Source organism: Mauremys mutica, chromosome 12, assembly GCF_020497125.1.
Source record: "Mauremys mutica isolate MM-2020 ecotype Southern chromosome 12, ASM2049712v1, whole genome shotgun sequence".
Classification (NCBI taxonomy): domain Eukaryota; kingdom Metazoa; phylum Chordata; order Testudines; family Geoemydidae; genus Mauremys; species Mauremys mutica.
Genome location: NC_059083.1, coordinates 58726647 through 58743169, shown reverse-complemented (window position 1 = coordinate 58743169; position 16523 = coordinate 58726647). Strand labels below are relative to the sequence as shown.

Sequence of the window (16523 nt, the reverse complement as noted above, 5' to 3'; positions counted from 1 at the left end):
TTTTTTTCTTTTCAATAAAACAATTCTTGGCTTTGAAAACAGTCTTTATTATAGCAGATAGTGAAAGATACCTTAGCCCAGTAAAGAAAGAGGCACTGCAAATCATATTATTATTAGGGATAATAGAATAACAGTGTAAACAGTGCAATTCACTCCCATGCAAGGCAGCAAACATTACTGTTGGCTTTCAGCCTCAAATTCTTCCCTCAAGGCATCCCTAATCCTTGTAGCCCTGTGCTGGGCCTCTCTATTAGCCCTGCTCTCTGGCTGTGCATATTCAGCCTCCAGGACTTGAACCTCGGTGGTCCATGCCTGACTGAATGTTTCACCCTTCCCTTCACAAATATTATGGAGGGTACAGCAAGCGCATATAACCGCGGGGATGCTGCTTTCCCCCAAGTCTAGCTTCCCATACAGACATCTCCAGCGAGCTTTTAAACGGCCAAAAGCACACTCCACAGTCATTCTGCACCGGCTCAGCCTGTAGTTGAACCGGTCCTTGCTCCTATCAAGCTTCCCTGTATAGGGTTTCATGAGCCAAGGCAGTAACGGGTACGCGGGGTCTCCAAGGATCACAATGGGCATTTCGACGTCCCCTACTGTGATCTTCCTGTCTGGGAAAAAAGACCCTGCCTGCATCTTCCTGAACAGGCCACTGTTCCGAAAGATGCGTGCATCATGCACCTTTCCAGGCCAGCCTGTGTAAATGTCAATGAAACGCCCGCAGTGATCCACAAGCGCCTGGAGAACCATAGAGAAATACCCCTTACGATTAACGTACTCTGATGCCAGGTGGGGGGGCCAGAATAGGAATATGCGTCCCATCTATCGCCCCTCCACAGTTAGGGAAACCCATTTGTGCAAAGCCATCCACAATGTCCTGCACGCTCCCCAGAGTCACGGTCTTTCTTAGCAGGATGCGATTAATTGCCTTGCAAACTTGCATCAAAACTATTCCAACGGTCGACTTTCCCACTCCAAACTGGTTCCCGACCGACCGGTAGCTGTCTGGAGTTGCCAGCTTCCAGATTGCAATAGCCACCCGCTTTTCCACCGTCAGGGCAGCTCTCAATCTTGTGTCCTTGTGCCGCAGAGTGGGGGCGAGCTCAGCACACAGTCCCATGAAAGTGGCTTTTCTCATACGAAAGTTCTGCAGCCACTGCTCGTCATCCCAGACTTCCATGACGATGTGATCCCACCAGTCAGTGCTTGTTTCCCGAGCCCAAAAGCGGCGTTCAACGGTGCTGAGCATTTCCATGAATGCCACAAGCACTTTGGTGTCACACGCGGCAGGAGAATCGATATCGATATCATCGTCAGACTCCTCACTGTCACTTTGGAGCTGAAGGAATAGCTCGACTGCCAAACGTGTTGTGCTGGTGACACTCATCAGCACAGTCCTCAGCAGCTCGGGCTCCATTTGCCACAGAAATCGCGATTCACACAGAGAGTAAAACACTCACAATGGCGCCAAACGTTGCCGGAAAGAGTGAATGCTGGGATGTGAAGCGATGCACCACGGGGCGTTGGCACACAGGAAGCGGAATGACCCGGGGGGAGGGAGGGAGGGAGGGCTCAGAGTGGCCCCTATATTTAGATTGTTTAATGCTTTCCATTATACAGGATTCTTGTAGCCTTTTCTTTGAAAAGTTCTCACACCGCCCTTGTTTGCAGCAGGTCTTTGAGATTTAGCAGGTAGAAAACCCTCAGGCTAGAGAAGTACCTTTTCTTTAGCCTAGGATGTTTTGTTCAGCATTTGCCAAGATAAACGTTTGAAAACGACCATTTCCCAGCCCCTCCCACAATACTCAGCGCCAAAATGGGACGAGGTGCTCTGTGGGATAGCTGCCCACAATGCACCTCTCAATACAGCGCTGGAAAGTGCTGCAAGTGTGGCCACACTGCAGCGCTGGTAGCTGTCAGTGTGGCCACACTCCAGCGCTGGCCCTACACAGCTGCATGACCAGCGCTGTAACTCCCAGCGCTGCAACTTGTAAGTGTAGCCAAGCCCTTAGGCACCTCAGTAACTTTATGAATCCCACCTGGGATCCACTGCAGCATATGGCTCCCCAGACCAGCTCTGCCCCACTCAATGCTTTAAAGGGCAATATTAGGCAGTTAGGAAGCTGATTCACTCACCCTGGACTAGCCCACTCTCAATCCACCCCTTGAAGCTTTCTGTAACAATCTTGATGAATAGCCTGAGAGTTTCCAACAATGAACCCTGGAGACTTTGCATGTTGGTAAACAGACATGTGCTAATGCCTCACACATGCTTTATAGCCCCAAACGATTCCTCCACACAACAGGCACAGCCATTGCTTGTGTTCTGAGGGCTGCCCACGGCTCCTTGAAGGTCTTATCGCTGCCAGAAACCATTTCAAATGACGTGCACAATCCTTAAAGTAAATGCATTTGTCGAGTTGCTTGACCAATTATAGCCATTTCAGAAACCATTCATAATAAACCGCTCAAATCTAATAACCCAGTTCTAATTACGTGTGCTAATTCTGCCGTTCGGGTGCTAAAGGAAATGTATCTGGAGCTGATGAATTATGGCTGGTTTTGTGCTGTAAATAATCAGCAACTAATGTGCACATCCCTTATTTAAACATCACTGTGGGCTGACTACCAGTGGGATTTCTAAGTGTTCATTAAGCATTATGTTAAATTTGTCCCTAAACAAACCCACTGTCCATCAGTCTGTCATTCAACTGGGGTTGCTTCCCCATTTCATACCCTCACCCATGCCTGTCGTCGCTGGTCTATTGTACTGGGGGGGGGAGGGAGGGCTCAGAGTGGCCCCTATATTTAGATTGTTTAATGCTTTCCATTATACAGGATTCTTGTAGCCTTTTCTTTGAAAAGTTCTCACACCGCCCTTGTTTGCAGCAGGTCTTTGAGATTTAGCAGGTAGAAAACCCTCAGGCTAGAGAAGTACCTTTTCTTTAGCCTAGGATGTTTTGTTCAGCATTTGCCAAGATAAACGTTTGAAAACGACCATTTCCCAGCCCTTGCTTTCATTCCTTAGGGAAATTTTGGCAGCCTGTCAACATGTAATAATCGACTTGAACATTGTGAAGAGCCAGGCCCACGCTATGCCCAAAGCAGCTTGTAGACGAGTGGACTCACCCCTGCGGCGCCTCCTGCTGGTCTCTCAGGGAATTAGCTCCAGAGCGCCCTCTGCAAGCCAGTGATCCACCTGTCCTCTGGCCCCCATATCCCTCCCTGAACCCCAGTGCCCTTTTAAATGGGGGTGCTGCCCCCTGGCAGTAACCCCTTTCTCTCAGGGTGTCCCCTCCCTGGGAAACCCCCAGCCTGTATCCCCACCTCACCTCAGTGTATGGCTACTGCCAGTCATCGTCTAGCCCCCACACCCTGGGGCAGACTGCAGTATCAGCCTACTCATCACTGGCAAGGAGTGTTTGGACCTGCTGCCTTGGCCTACCCCTGGGCTGCCCTCTGCAACCCCTAGTATCCCTTGGCCTTCTGCTAGGCCGCAGCCTGGGGCTTTCCAGGCTAGAGCTCCCCAGCTCCTCAGCCTGTCCCCAGCCCTGCTTCACTCAGGTACCCTGTGTCTAGCTTCCTGCAGCCAGGCCCATCTCCCTCTACAGGCAGAGGAAGACTGTCTGGGCTCCTGGCTTCCCCGGCCTTCTTTTAAGGCCCTGTTGCTCAGTTTGGGGCATGGCCCCAGCTGCAGCCACTTCCCCCAATCAGCCAGGGTTTTACCTTGCCCTCTGCAGGGCTTTTCCAACCCCTTCCAGGCTGGAGCAGGTGGTCATCGCGCTACACAGCTCCATACATGGAAGCATACGCAGCACTGTGAACACCTGGGAGCTGCCAGTAGACGGGGAGAGCTGGGCTGGTCTGACCACTGGACCCCATACATGGGTCCCGTGGCCAGTGGCACCACATGGGGCAGGAGCTCCCCCAACTCCTAGGCTGGGGAGAAAGAGAACACACTGGCCCCAGCAGTCCATCCCCACAGGGGGGTAACAGCTCTCTCCTGCGAGCAGTTAATGCCATTAGTGCTGCCAATGGTGTCAGCCTCTGCTGAAGACACAGGGTTCACACTCGGCTGGTGCTATAGGAGCAGGGGTTGTACACAATAAGATTGGATTTTACCTTTTTCCTTAAAAAAGTCCCTAAGAAATCACGATAGTTAGGCTGTAACCTAAAGCTCTCAAAAGTTAGGACATGCCAGACTTACAGATGTCATACAACTTTAATCCCCACCCCCGTGAATATGCACCCAGAGACGGCTTTAATGACATGATCACATACGAGTTTTTCCATAGGACCCCTGCCTCATTCAGTGCCCAGGCTGGATGCACGAGGGGACTGAACTGAAGTTGTTCAGGTAGCCTCAAATACAACATTCCCTCACTGTCAAGTGCTTGATGGGCTCTAAGGCCGTTCACAAGCCCTGCTTTGCCCGGGTAGCTGCAGCACAGGGGACTGGAACACTTGGCACTGTAGTGGATCTGTCATAGGCATGACAGTGAGGCAAATCAATTGAAACAGCTTTAGTGCTACATTCACTCAGCTCAGGGATTACAGGATGCCATAAAGGTGACATTGTACAAACCAGTATTAAATGGAGACACCCACACAGAGAATTGGTCCTTAGAATCAAGGGCACTGAAATTCATTTCCTCTGCACTTGAAAAACAAACCGAACAAAGCAGAGCACAATAAAACCTGCTTTAAACAACAGAAAGTCCTGTACCAAATGGGCACATGGGGCCTGTTGCTACCAGGCCTTTTAACAGGCCATGATGCAGGTCCTACAGCCCCTGGGACACATAGGTACATCTTAATTTTCATGTGGCAGCAGACTCAAGCAGTTAACTTGTCTAACATTGTTCCAGTGCTGCCTGGCTGTGACAAGTGTCAGGTGCTTCAGTTATTTTGGCTGGCAGCTGGCTGATCCCCCTCTGAAAGCACCCTTTCCTTCTGGCAAAGGCTGCGTGCTTCTTTCATGGTGGTTCATAAAGGCACGGCACCCTCAGTTCCTCTTGGTCTCCAGTGGTTCCCAGAAGGCTCCAGGTGTGTTCTGACCCCGTGGCTCTGGGAATACAGTAGGGATGGGTGAACTGAGCAGACCCTGAACTGAATCTTGGAGCAGGCTTGGAAATGTCTGTGTAAGGCCCTCAGCTCTGTGCAGTCTCCCCTGGGCCCGAGCCACATAGGCCACAGGCATGCTGCAGAGCTGGGACCCTTAGCCCTGCTGGCCATCACCTTAGTATCTGGGCGCTGTCTATGTAAAATCAATAGCAAGAGCAAAGTCCTTAGGGCATGTCTTTTCAGTCTCGTCTCCATTTTTCATTTCAAACACTTCATGGGAGAGGATAGTTGGGTCTTTTGACCTTTTTAAGAAATATTTTCTTACATTTTCTTTTTTTGTGTGGTTTGTTTTGGGGTAAAAGCGGGGGTCAGGCTTGGGGTTTGGGAGTGGAAGGAAGGTCAGGGCTGGGGGGTGAGAGGCGGTATCAGTATGTGGTTGCATTCTTATGGCGCAGCCTTGTCCAAGAGGAAGGTGTTTGCAGTGCTTCCTGGAGCCACTCAGATGCTGGACTGGCCTGATCTCCCCATGGAGGTGACTGCACAGTTAGATCCCTTCGACATTGAACTTGACGGGACACACTCACCTCCCATGAGCACCTCCTGTTGGGTGGGTGTGAACCTGTACTCGCTCTCTTTTCACAGTGCCCTGTGGGCTACTGCCCTCATTAGGCGGGTCCTCAGTGGCTCTGCTCTCCGGCTAAATCACACAAAATCTAAAATGGAGGAACCCCTTCTGGGGTAACAAAGTCGAACATGTGGTTGGCCCTCTTCAGCCCCATCTCTGGGCCTTCAGTACTGAGTATTATCCACTTCTGGAGCGTACCCACTTCCCTAGTGGCCAGTGAGGGTCCGGGCCTGCCCACAACTCCTGATCCCAACCCAGGGACCCTACAAATAGCAGCCACATGCTGCTTTCTTTAACAGTTGCTGTGACTGCATTCCCTGAGCTGCTTCCCACTCTGGCCCATCACTTTCCTGGGTCCTCTGTTTGTTTCCTGTTTGAGCAGGGTCTCTCCCAGGCATCCGTGCATAGACAGTTTCTCGGTCTCTGTCCTGATTTCTCAGGGGTCTTCTCTCAGGCCTCTGCCCTCTTTTAGTCAGGGTTCTCCCTCCCAGGCCTCTGCACCTGGAGAGCTCCACAGTCCAGTCTCTGCTTAAGCACGGTTTCTCTGCAGTCTCTACCTGTGGTGTCTCACAGCCTTCCATTCCTCCTTCACCCTTCTGATCACAAGCAGCAACTACCCTACTTCACCCCTGCAGCACCTTTTAAATGGGCCTGCTTCACTCTGATTGGCTGCTTCTCTGCAGCTTCTCTAGGCAGGCCTGGAGGACCCACCTTCACTGCTCCTTTCATGGGTGTGGTAGGCCTGTGAGGCCTCCAGCAAGGGGCCTCAAAGGGTCTGGTACACCCAGTCACAAGTTTCAGAGTGGTAGCCATGTTAGTCTGTATCAGCAAAAAGAATGAGGAGTACTTGTGGCACCTTAGAGACTAACACATGTATTTGAGCATGAGCTTTCGTGGGCTACAGCCCACTTCATCAGATGCATGCAGTGGAAAATACAGTAGGAAGATATATATACACAGAGAACATGAAAAAATGGGTGTTGCCATACCAACTGTAACGAGAGTAATTCATTAAGGTGAGCTATTAGGTGAGCTATTATTAGCAGCAGAAAAAAAACTTTTGTAGTGATAATCAGGATGGCCCATTTCCAACAGTTGACAAGAAGGTGTGAGTAACAGTAGGGGGAAAAATTAGCATGGGGAAATAGTTTTTAGTTTGTATAATGACCCATCCACTCCCAGTCTTTATTCAAGCCCAATTTAATGGTGCCTAGTTTGCAAATTAATTCCAATTCTGCAGTTTCTCATTGGAGTCTGTTTTTGAAGTTTTTGTTATTGTTGGAGTATTACAACTTTGATATCTATAATTGAGTGACCAAGGAGGTTGAAGTATTCTCTGACTGGTTTTTGAATGTTATAATTCTTGACATCTGATTTGCATCCATTTTTTTTTGCGTAAAGACTGTCTGGTTTGGCCAATGTACATGGCAGAGGGGCATTGCTGGCACATGATGTCATATATCACATTGGTAGATGTGCAGGTGAACAAGCCTCTGATGGTGTGGCTGATGTGATTAGGTTCTATGATGATGTCCCCTGAATAGATACGTGGACAAAGTTGGCAATGGGCTTTGTTGCAAGGATAGCTTCCTGGGTTAGTGTTTCTGTTGTGTGGTGTGGGGTTACTGGTAAGTATTTGCTTCAGGTTGGGGGGCTGTCTGTAAGCGAGGGCAAGAATGCTTTGGCCCCGGCTCACCTGAGCTTTTGGGCTCTCTGATCCAGGCTGCCCTGGAGCACTGCTGTGGCTCAAGAGCCGAAGGCCTCTTTACCACAGCCAGGGCTTGAACCTCAGCTCTCCCTGATGTACCTGGGAGCAAGGGTCTAGCCACCACTCAGTTCTTTCCACTCCCATAAGGCTCCACAGAGTGGGGAAGGAGGTGGGCAGGATAGTTCCATGCAAGCAATTGCCTTAAAGAGCCATGCACCGCAGATGCCCACCTTAGACTAATGCATTGCTCCTAGTGAATAGCCTGGCCAGCTGCATTTAATTACCTATTTTAAACCCACACGGTTAGGAAAACACACAGTTCTTTTTTCCCCTAAAGCACCAAATGATTTGTTCTCGAGTTTCTTGTAACATTTCCCACCCGAATCCTAGCTGCGATGGTTTTCAAAAGGATGAGGGATGAGCGCCTGGGTGACATTTCTAGTGTCTATAAATATCTCCCAAACACTCAGCTGGCCCAACTGGTGAATTATGCAGGAAGAGCTTTATCCATAATAAAACAATTGGAGCCGTTTTGGTGTCGGCATCCCATTCTTCTTCAGATGGCAGGAGAGCAGAACAGGCGATTTACTCTGGAAAGAGCAGTCAGTGCTTGGGGAATGTAATGAACTTTTCCCTTTCCTGCAGATAAGTGGGTATCTCAGAGGGCAGCACTGAGCAGAAAGAGGGGCTAGTCCACTGAAGAAAGGATTTAAAATCAATGCAATACAATGGGCCCAGCATTTATACACACCCAGCCTCTATAACATGGTCCAGAGTTCCAGTAACGTGAACGTACAGCTCTCTGGCCTTGCAGTATTAAAGAGAGATGTCAGGCCAGGCAAAAGGTAAGGCAGCGGTCCCCAGCGCAGTGCCCGTGGGTGCCATGGCGCCTGTGGGGGCATCTAAATGCGCCCGTGTCCTGGCCGGCGGTCGAAATTCAGCGGCATTTTGGCGGATGCTCGACCGTCGCCACGGTCCTTCACTGAGTTAAGGCTTTTATAGCTACACCACTAGGCTCTAACCCCCACGCTACCGTCTTTGCACTCACTTTCTCTGGCCCAAATGACTCTTTAAGAAAGTGAAGGACAGACAGAGCTCACCCCATGAGCATGCCTGGTGGTAGGGTTGCCATAGGCAGGCAGTAGGGTTGCCAACTTTCTAATGGCACAAAACCAAATATCCTTGCCCCGCCCCTGCTCCGAGGCCCCACCCCATCCCTCCGTCGCTCACTCTCCCACACCCTCACTCACTTTCACCGGGCTGGGGCGGGGGCTGGGGGTTGGGGTGTGGGAAGGGATGAGGGTTCTGGGGTGGGGCCAGGCATGAGGGGTTTGGGTGCAGGAGGGGGCTCTGGGCTGCTGCTTCCGGGAGCTGCGTGGACCCAGGGTACGCAGGGAGCCTGCTTTAGCCCCGCCAACTGGACTTTTAGTGTCCCAGTCAGCTGCGCTGTCTGGAGCCACCAGGGTCCCTTTTCAACCAGGCGTTCCTTAACTTTTGCATGGCCTGACCTTTCTCTGAATCATTGCAAGGCCACGGCCCGGAGCCCTAGGATCCAGGCCCCCTACTCCACTAGTTCTTTCACTATTTATCCAGCTGGCAACAGCTTCAACCAGTGAGACTGAGGGAGCCCCACAGAAGAATAGCCCAGAGCCTGATGCTTCGAGCACTTCTTGTGAGGGGTGTCAGATCCTTGTTCAAATCCCTTCTCCCATGTGATCACTGGTGAGGACCCTCACCACTGGGCTAAGCATTATGAGGGAAGTTGTCACAGTGATTTGTGTGATGTTTCCCGAGGGGCCCACCCTGTCAGGCAGTCTCTGAGCACACCCACCAGACCAGGCCCCACACGCAACAGGGCTGAATACCTGGCTTACCCCAGTTTGAGACCTGCTCTGTGGCTCAGGCGGAAAATAAGCCCCGGGATGACTGCACTGCACACGCCCAGAGGCAGAAACATAGGGGCGGAGGGAACTTTTACTGCAAACATTTTAGGGGCCAAGTGAGTTTAGGTTCCACCAAGATTCAGCGGGAGTTTTATGCATCACACTGATCCCAAAACTGGGCCTTAGGCACCTAAAGCAGGGACATAGGCACCTACCTTCTTTGGTGCATCCAGGCCAAAGTCATGAAGGTTTGCAAGATACTCGAGCTGTGGTGAAGCATGCACAGAAATGCCCATAAGACAATTCAGCAGTCCGTGCAGGGTTTGGATAGTGGCAGAAAAGACAGCATAAAGCCACACACTGAATGATGCAGATAAAAAAAAAATACTAAGCAGTGGAATTAGACAGGTTGCCTGAGGGAGAAAAGACCTTTCTTCACCTCAGCGATCCTCTGGGAGGTGCCAAGCCCAGGGCAGTGCACTGAGCCCCACCCTTCCCCTCTCACGGAGTTTGGTGCCTATGTCTGGGCCACAGGGAGGCACCTCCCTCTGCTTGGGACTCTCAGCTGTGAGCCTGCCCGTGGGGTTAGGTGCCTACACCATTTGATTCACAGGCAGTGGTGGCCCATCTTTACAGCTTCTCAGGGACCCCCAGGTCAAGTCCCCTCAGCAGCTGCAGGGGAGAAAGGGTTTGACTATGGATCTGGTACCTCTCCGGTGAGTACGCTGGGCTCTGGGCTAGTCTGATGGGGAGTCTCCCAGTCTCTCCTGTTGAATCAGTTGCACGCTGGATAAACAATTTAAAAAAGGCATTGGAGCAGGAGGACTGGCTCCTGGGTCTCCCTGCTGTGAGCACTAACCCTCAGGCTAGAGTCAGGCTCATGTTGATGCTCTTTCTCTTTCATTATTAATCTACAGCAGGCCAAGGGAGCCCCACATCTGACTATCCCATAGCCCAGCACTTAGGGCAAGCCCCTGAAAGCTGGCAAATCACTTCCAGATCAGTTAGGCGGCGGAGCGCCTAGCTTCCCCCAGTTCCTGACTTGCTCTGGGGCTCTGGCTGCCTGGCGTGAGGCTGCAGTGCAGCGCACGTGAACAGGCAGAACCATTTGCTGCAAAAATTAGGTGCTAAGCAAGTTTAGGTGCCTACAGGGTTCAGGGGTAGCTGGGGCAGAGCTTCTGGGATTTGGGCTCCTAAAGTGGCAGTAAGGTGCCTAAGTCCCTTTTGTGAATCAAGCCCTTGCAGTAGCGATCATGAGATATTTCTAAACTGCAACTACCTGCATACTTTCCCTGGTCCCTCATATCATACACATGATTCATACTCCCTGCGCAGTGGGATAATGTTGATATTTCAGACCAAAAGAAACAAATGGGAGTTCTCGAGGCAAGTCCAAGAATAAAGATTTTATTAGGAAATGTACACCCTTCTGAAATGGTTTGCTTTACTTAAATAATCTGCATCTCCCTCATTCAGCTTCATTAATAGCCTGGTGGTGTTCTCTCTCCTTCCAGTGTTCCTAGAGTCTAAAGGGATATCAGTGAGGAATCCTAAATCATTTAAAATCATTTATTCCCGTAATGAGTACTGTGCTCCCTGGCTTTCAGAATTTTTCTTCACACTTTACTGAAACATTTGGTTGGATTAAAAAAAACCCACCAGATTATAAAGAATTACAAATCTTATTCAATTTAGCCAGATCCAAAGCGCATCAAAGTCAATGGAAAGACTCCCTCTGACTTTGACTGGCTTTGGCTCAGAACCTACACAGAGAAAAATATAGATTAGGTCAAATTTGATTGTAACAGTCCTTTAATCCTCTGGATGTGATAGATATGGGGCCACTCCTTCAGCTGGTTTAAATCCACATAGCTGCATTGAATGAATGGCAATCTCCTGATTTATAGCAGCTGAGGCTCTGGCCACAGTTTCCAGTCACATATATAAAAATACCTAACTCTTATGCAGCACTTTTCATCAGTAGATTCCAAAGCACTTTACAAAGGTGGTCAATATTATATCCCCTTTTTACAGATGGGGAAACTGAGGCATGGAAGGATAAAATGATTTGCCTATGGTTATCCAGTAACCGAGCTGGGAATAGAACCTAGGCCCTCTGAGGCCTACACTGATAGTCTAGCTACTAGGCCACACTGCCTCTCCCATAGATGCATCTGCTACTGCATGCTACATCCTCTTAAGAATTCATTTGCCAAGCTTGCTAAATGCCTGCACTTAAAGAGTTAAGAAGACAAAGGGTTTTTTTTTACTCTACATATATTATTTTAGAAATTGCTTGAATGTGAAATGGTTCAAAGCTCCCATTGAGACATTCTCTGTTGGTGAAACTCTTTGTCAATCAGACCCTAAATTTGCAGAAGCAGCGCCACCCCAGCTAGGACCCATTTGGAAGGGTTTTCTTTAGTTTTCAGGTTAAAAGTCCACACATAGGTTGGCCCTCTCTGACGTGTTTTGTACACAGGACATGGGTACACGCTGCGAGTGTCCTGTTTGTCAGCAGGAATGGCCTTGATGAAAATAACGGGCATGGCTGGAGTCAGATCCTTCAGCCTGGCATCCGTCATCATCCCTGTCTGCAAAGGAAAGAAGAAAAGGTTTTAAATGCCTTTGAAGAATGCCAAGACTTACCACCAACTGGGTCCCCAATATGCATGATCAATTATAGCCTCCCGCGCCTTCCACAGTCTGTTTCCTGCCATGTATTACTTCCTGACTGTGCCCTTTTACAACTCTGCTGCTTGTTCCCTGGCCCAATGAAGGTTCTATTATATCAAAGTAAAGTATCAGACAGTTCTAACCTCTGGACATCTGACATCTCACCCTCCCTCACTCCTGCACCAATCACTTTCCCCAGGTTAGATCCCTGCTCCACTTGGACTCCTGCGGACACACAGCACTGCTCTGTGCAGACGCCCCCTGGCAGGACGTCCAGAGGGAAGAGATGATCCAATTTGCATGGCTGTACATTGAGCATCTCAAATACTACGTTTGGTCTGACTAGAAAAGACCTCAGGAATGATGCCCAGTGTCAGTCTGAGGGGTGACAGGCATGAATGTTTCAGTGCAAAGTAAACACGTGACTTCGGTCAGGTGAAAACATCTTCTGTTAGGGGTTAAAATATGCATGGAGGTGCCAAGATCATGTGTCCAGCCACTTTCATCAGCTGCCTCTCTCTAATGTAGCTTATTCAAAGGGAAAAGGTGCAGTTATATCCTGACTCTAGCTGTTCTTACATCACAGGGTCCCCAACCCCCTTCCCCTCGGACCAGGATTCTGACTCTAAGATTGGGGGACGAATCCTGAAGTCCCCATGCAGTGGTTTTTCAATCTTTGACCTCACTGGGCTCTTTGCTGGAGCAAAGGGTACATCTTCACTACCCGCTGTATCGGCGGGTAGCAATCGATTTCTCGGGGATCGATATATCGCGTCTCATCTAGACGCGATATATCGATCCCCGAACGCGCTCATGTTGACTCCGTAACTCCACCAACGCGAACGGCGGTAGCGGAGTCAACATGGGGAGCTGCGGACGTCGATCCCGCGCCGTGAGGACGGTAAGTAATTCGATATCAGATACTTCGACTTCAGCTACGTTATTCACGTAGCTGAAGTTGCGTATCTTATATCGATTTTCCCCCATAGTGTAGACCTGCCCAAAGACTAAGAGTGGCTTCAGGATCAGGCTGTAAGATTGTAACCAATGGGCTTTTATTGGCTATTGCTCTTGAAATGCGCTACAAACGAACAATGGCAACACTCCAGTCACATCCTGGAGAACATGACCCCATCCTGCAGGGCTGGGTCCAGCAATGCCCCTGGTCTCGGAGAGTGAGGAAATCAGTCCTTCCCCCCCATCACCTACACCCCCCTCCTCTGGCCAGGGGCAGCTCTAGCTTCTTTGCCGCTCCAAGCACGGCAGGCAGGCTGCTTTCGGCGGCGCACCTGTGGGAGGTCCCCGGTCCCGCGGATTCAGCGGCTTGCCTGTGGGAGGTCCCTGGTCTCGCGGCTTCAGCATACCTGCCGCTGAATTGCCGCCGAATCTGCAGGACCGGTGGACCTCCTGCAGGCAAGCTGTCAAAGGCTGCCTGACTGCTACCCTTGCAGGGACCGGCAGGGGGCCTCCGCGGCCTCTGGCTTGGAGCGCTGGTGCCTGGAGCCGCCATGAACACCTGATCTCAGACACAGGATTTATGCACCAACATGAGCAAACTCCCCATGACAATGGGATCGACTGGGCTCTGCTCTCATACACTAAACTAGAAAAAACAGTGTGTCAAATTGCAGTGACTTTCACCCTGTGAAACCCATTGGGGTTGCACTGGGTATTTCCAGGGCAAAATCTGGCCCAGTGTTAAACATATCCTAATAAACTTGTATTTGACCAATGTGAAATGATGGCGCTTTCCAGAAATAGGAAGGGGGCAGCTTATTTATTGGCTCTGAGACAATGTCCATAGGGACCCACAGTTGAGCAGGCTGCTGCTGTTTGGTTTTTAATATAAACCCTGGCTGATTAGCTGTATACAAAGCACAGCACTCAAAGGGGCAGAGAACAGATCATTAACAAGAAGGGAAGTACCAAGGGACCTGTGAGCTCGCTATGCCCTTGGCGATGAGAAGGGGCTTTGGGATGCTCATTCTGAACCCTGAATGGGGATTAGTTGAGTGGCCCTGCCTACTAGAAAAGCCTAGGCTCCTAATACCAGGGATGCTAATGGAAAAGTGAGGATACGCATGGGCCATTCCGACAGAGAATTGTTTGTAGTGAGTGAGTCTCCGGTGTCCTCTGCACAGCACAGCTCTGCATCAGCAGGTTGCCATGACCCAGCAGAGGAAGCCAGATTATGTCAAACTGGCTGGTTTGCTTCCCCCACTTTGGTCTCTCAGGCAACTACTGTCCCTTCTTCCAACTGTAAAATGATTTATCTATGAGTCCCCTTTTGGGAACAGCTTCTATAACTGCCTGATGCAGGCCAGAGAGAGGGAAATACAAACAAATATGGAGTAGGAACTCGTACCTCACTGTGCTACAGGGACTGCCTCTCCCTGAAGATTAGCTTCACAGATTATTTTATTTCAAATGTTCCCAAACCAGTATTGTGTGGTGAGACTGAACCTATCTAGTGATTTATTCAGTCCTGGCAATAAGCAAAGTAAAGTAATCACTCTTGCACATACCCCGCTATCTTAATTTAATGTTAACAATACCATTTGATATAATAAGTTAGTAATGATAATACCGGACTCTTATATAGGACTTTATATTTTCAATGCTCTGTACAAACATTCACTAATCCTTGCAACTGATCTTGAGGGTGCTACATGGCAAATGTTGTTATTGTGTATTATTTTTACACATATCCTTTTAATTTGTTGTGACTGGATTCTGATCAGATAGGTTGTTTATTGATGGCAATAATGGAAATAGATTTTCCATGAAATATTCCATCCGTTTCTAGGTTGACAAGGGTTTCAATCTCTCTGAGATATCTCAAAGGCACTTATCCTTATTCTATCTCCGGGCTGGGTTTCATTTGCATTTTTATCTCCCTGATGATCAGAAATGAATTCTGCTTTGAAAACAACTGTCCCTAACTGCTAGGAAGGTGCACTTGTTACATAGCAGCCCTGGGTGTCCCCAGAGACCCGGACTCTCGGATCCCGATGGCAAACTCTTCTCCAACAGCAGTTTGATCTATTCTGCCTTCTCAAAAGCTAGTTGGAATGGTGGACAAATTATATTGCCACGTTACACGGGAATGGGAGCCCAAAGCAAGCTACAAACCAGGGGATATTAGCAGTAGGATTAAATCTTTAGACCAGTGCATGAGTCGCCTTTCTCCTGGCTGTATCTAGAGGCTCTGCTAACACAGCACCATTTGCATGCCATCATGTTGGGGTATAATTGACTTGATATAATTTTCTTGGTTTCTTTACAGCCCCATCCACACTGTTTTGCTGCCTTTTAATTGGACTTGCCTCTGACCTCAGGTTATACAGGTTGTGTGTGTGAGGGGTGAGATGATATGTTGGGTGCATGGGTTGGTGAGACATGGGCAGGGCAGAGGCAAGGGGAGAATCCCATTTCAAGTTGGGGCAGGTGAAAGTTATCAGCACCTGTTGGTTTAGGGTTCTGCAGGAGATGTACAGGGGGGAGAGACCTGTCCCTTGGCCAGGAGCAGTCCTAGCCATTTTGCCAGCCAGGGTGGAAAACATTTTTGGTGACTCCCACCCCCCTACCCCCTGAGTGGCTGAGCCAAAAAAAGAAAAAAGAAAAAGAAACAGAGGGAAAAAAGTGACTGCTCTGCTCGCCTGCTCAAGAATCAGCCGTGCCCTTGTGCTCATGTGTCTGTTCAACAGACTACCCAAGTGGGCCATGTGGGAGAGAGAGTTTTGCCCTGGGTTGATTGTAGGGTTCAGAGATGGATAGAATGGGGTTACCAAGTTAACTCTACATCAGATTAACCACAAACAACAGCCCATGTATCAACAGGGGTTGACAAGTATTCCCTCTGAATCCACCCTGAGACTTTGGGGCTCTCAGCTGCTAGTGTGGGCGCTAGCACAAAGGCCATGGGAGTAGAGCAGCATTGTTGGTTGCTGGTATCTGGTGGACCAGGTATCTCATGATTAGCAGAGACACGAGCCTTCAGTTCATGCGATTCAATGCACAGGCAGCTGCCCATAGGAATATATCATCCATGATTTACTGGGGAATGCGATTCCAGACCTTGCTTGTATTACGGAAGCCTGGATTGGAATGCTGCTGGCCCTGTTTGACTAGTGTTTGTCTGGCTAGGGCCTCAAATAGGTGAGGAAGAGTTTGGCCGAGCTGTTTGCATCGGTCTTAGCCTTTGGGATGTGCCCCATTCAAAACATGCACTCGTCAGGAACTATGGAGGTGCATGAGCCACCTCACCATCCCCACGACTCCTCTCCAAGCTGACTATTAGAAGCATGTAGGCTAAATGCAGGCTGTGATTGTTCCTCTTCAGGGTGGACCCCACCACAGGGAGCCTTTGTAACCCCCAAGCTGGTTTACTGCTGTGTGCTTTACATGGAACTACTATGGAGGCATCAGCTGGTGCTGAATGCAGCAGTCTGGTTGTGAAGGCAACAGGGGGCCATGAGCGCAGAACACCATTGCTCAGTGCACCCGCGTATTTGCTTCCAAGGGCAATTCAGTGTGTCACGTATGCTCTGCAAAGCACCAAATG

General features: G+C 49.6%; 1 protein-coding gene across 1 annotated transcript in view; it reads right to left on the bottom strand.

The window, feature by feature from the left end:
* Nucleotides 1–10682: 10682 nt before the first annotated feature.
* The window catches only part of DNAH9 (dynein axonemal heavy chain 9), a 385294-nt gene continuing 379453 nt past the window's right edge, over nucleotides 10683–16523 (bottom strand). The window contains exon 69 of the mRNA XM_044984418.1: nucleotides 10683–11877. Coding sequence (XP_044840353.1) covers nucleotides 11650–11877 — 228 coding nt within the window. The 3' untranslated portion in view covers nucleotides 10683–11649. The remainder of the gene's footprint in view (nucleotides 11878–16523) is intronic.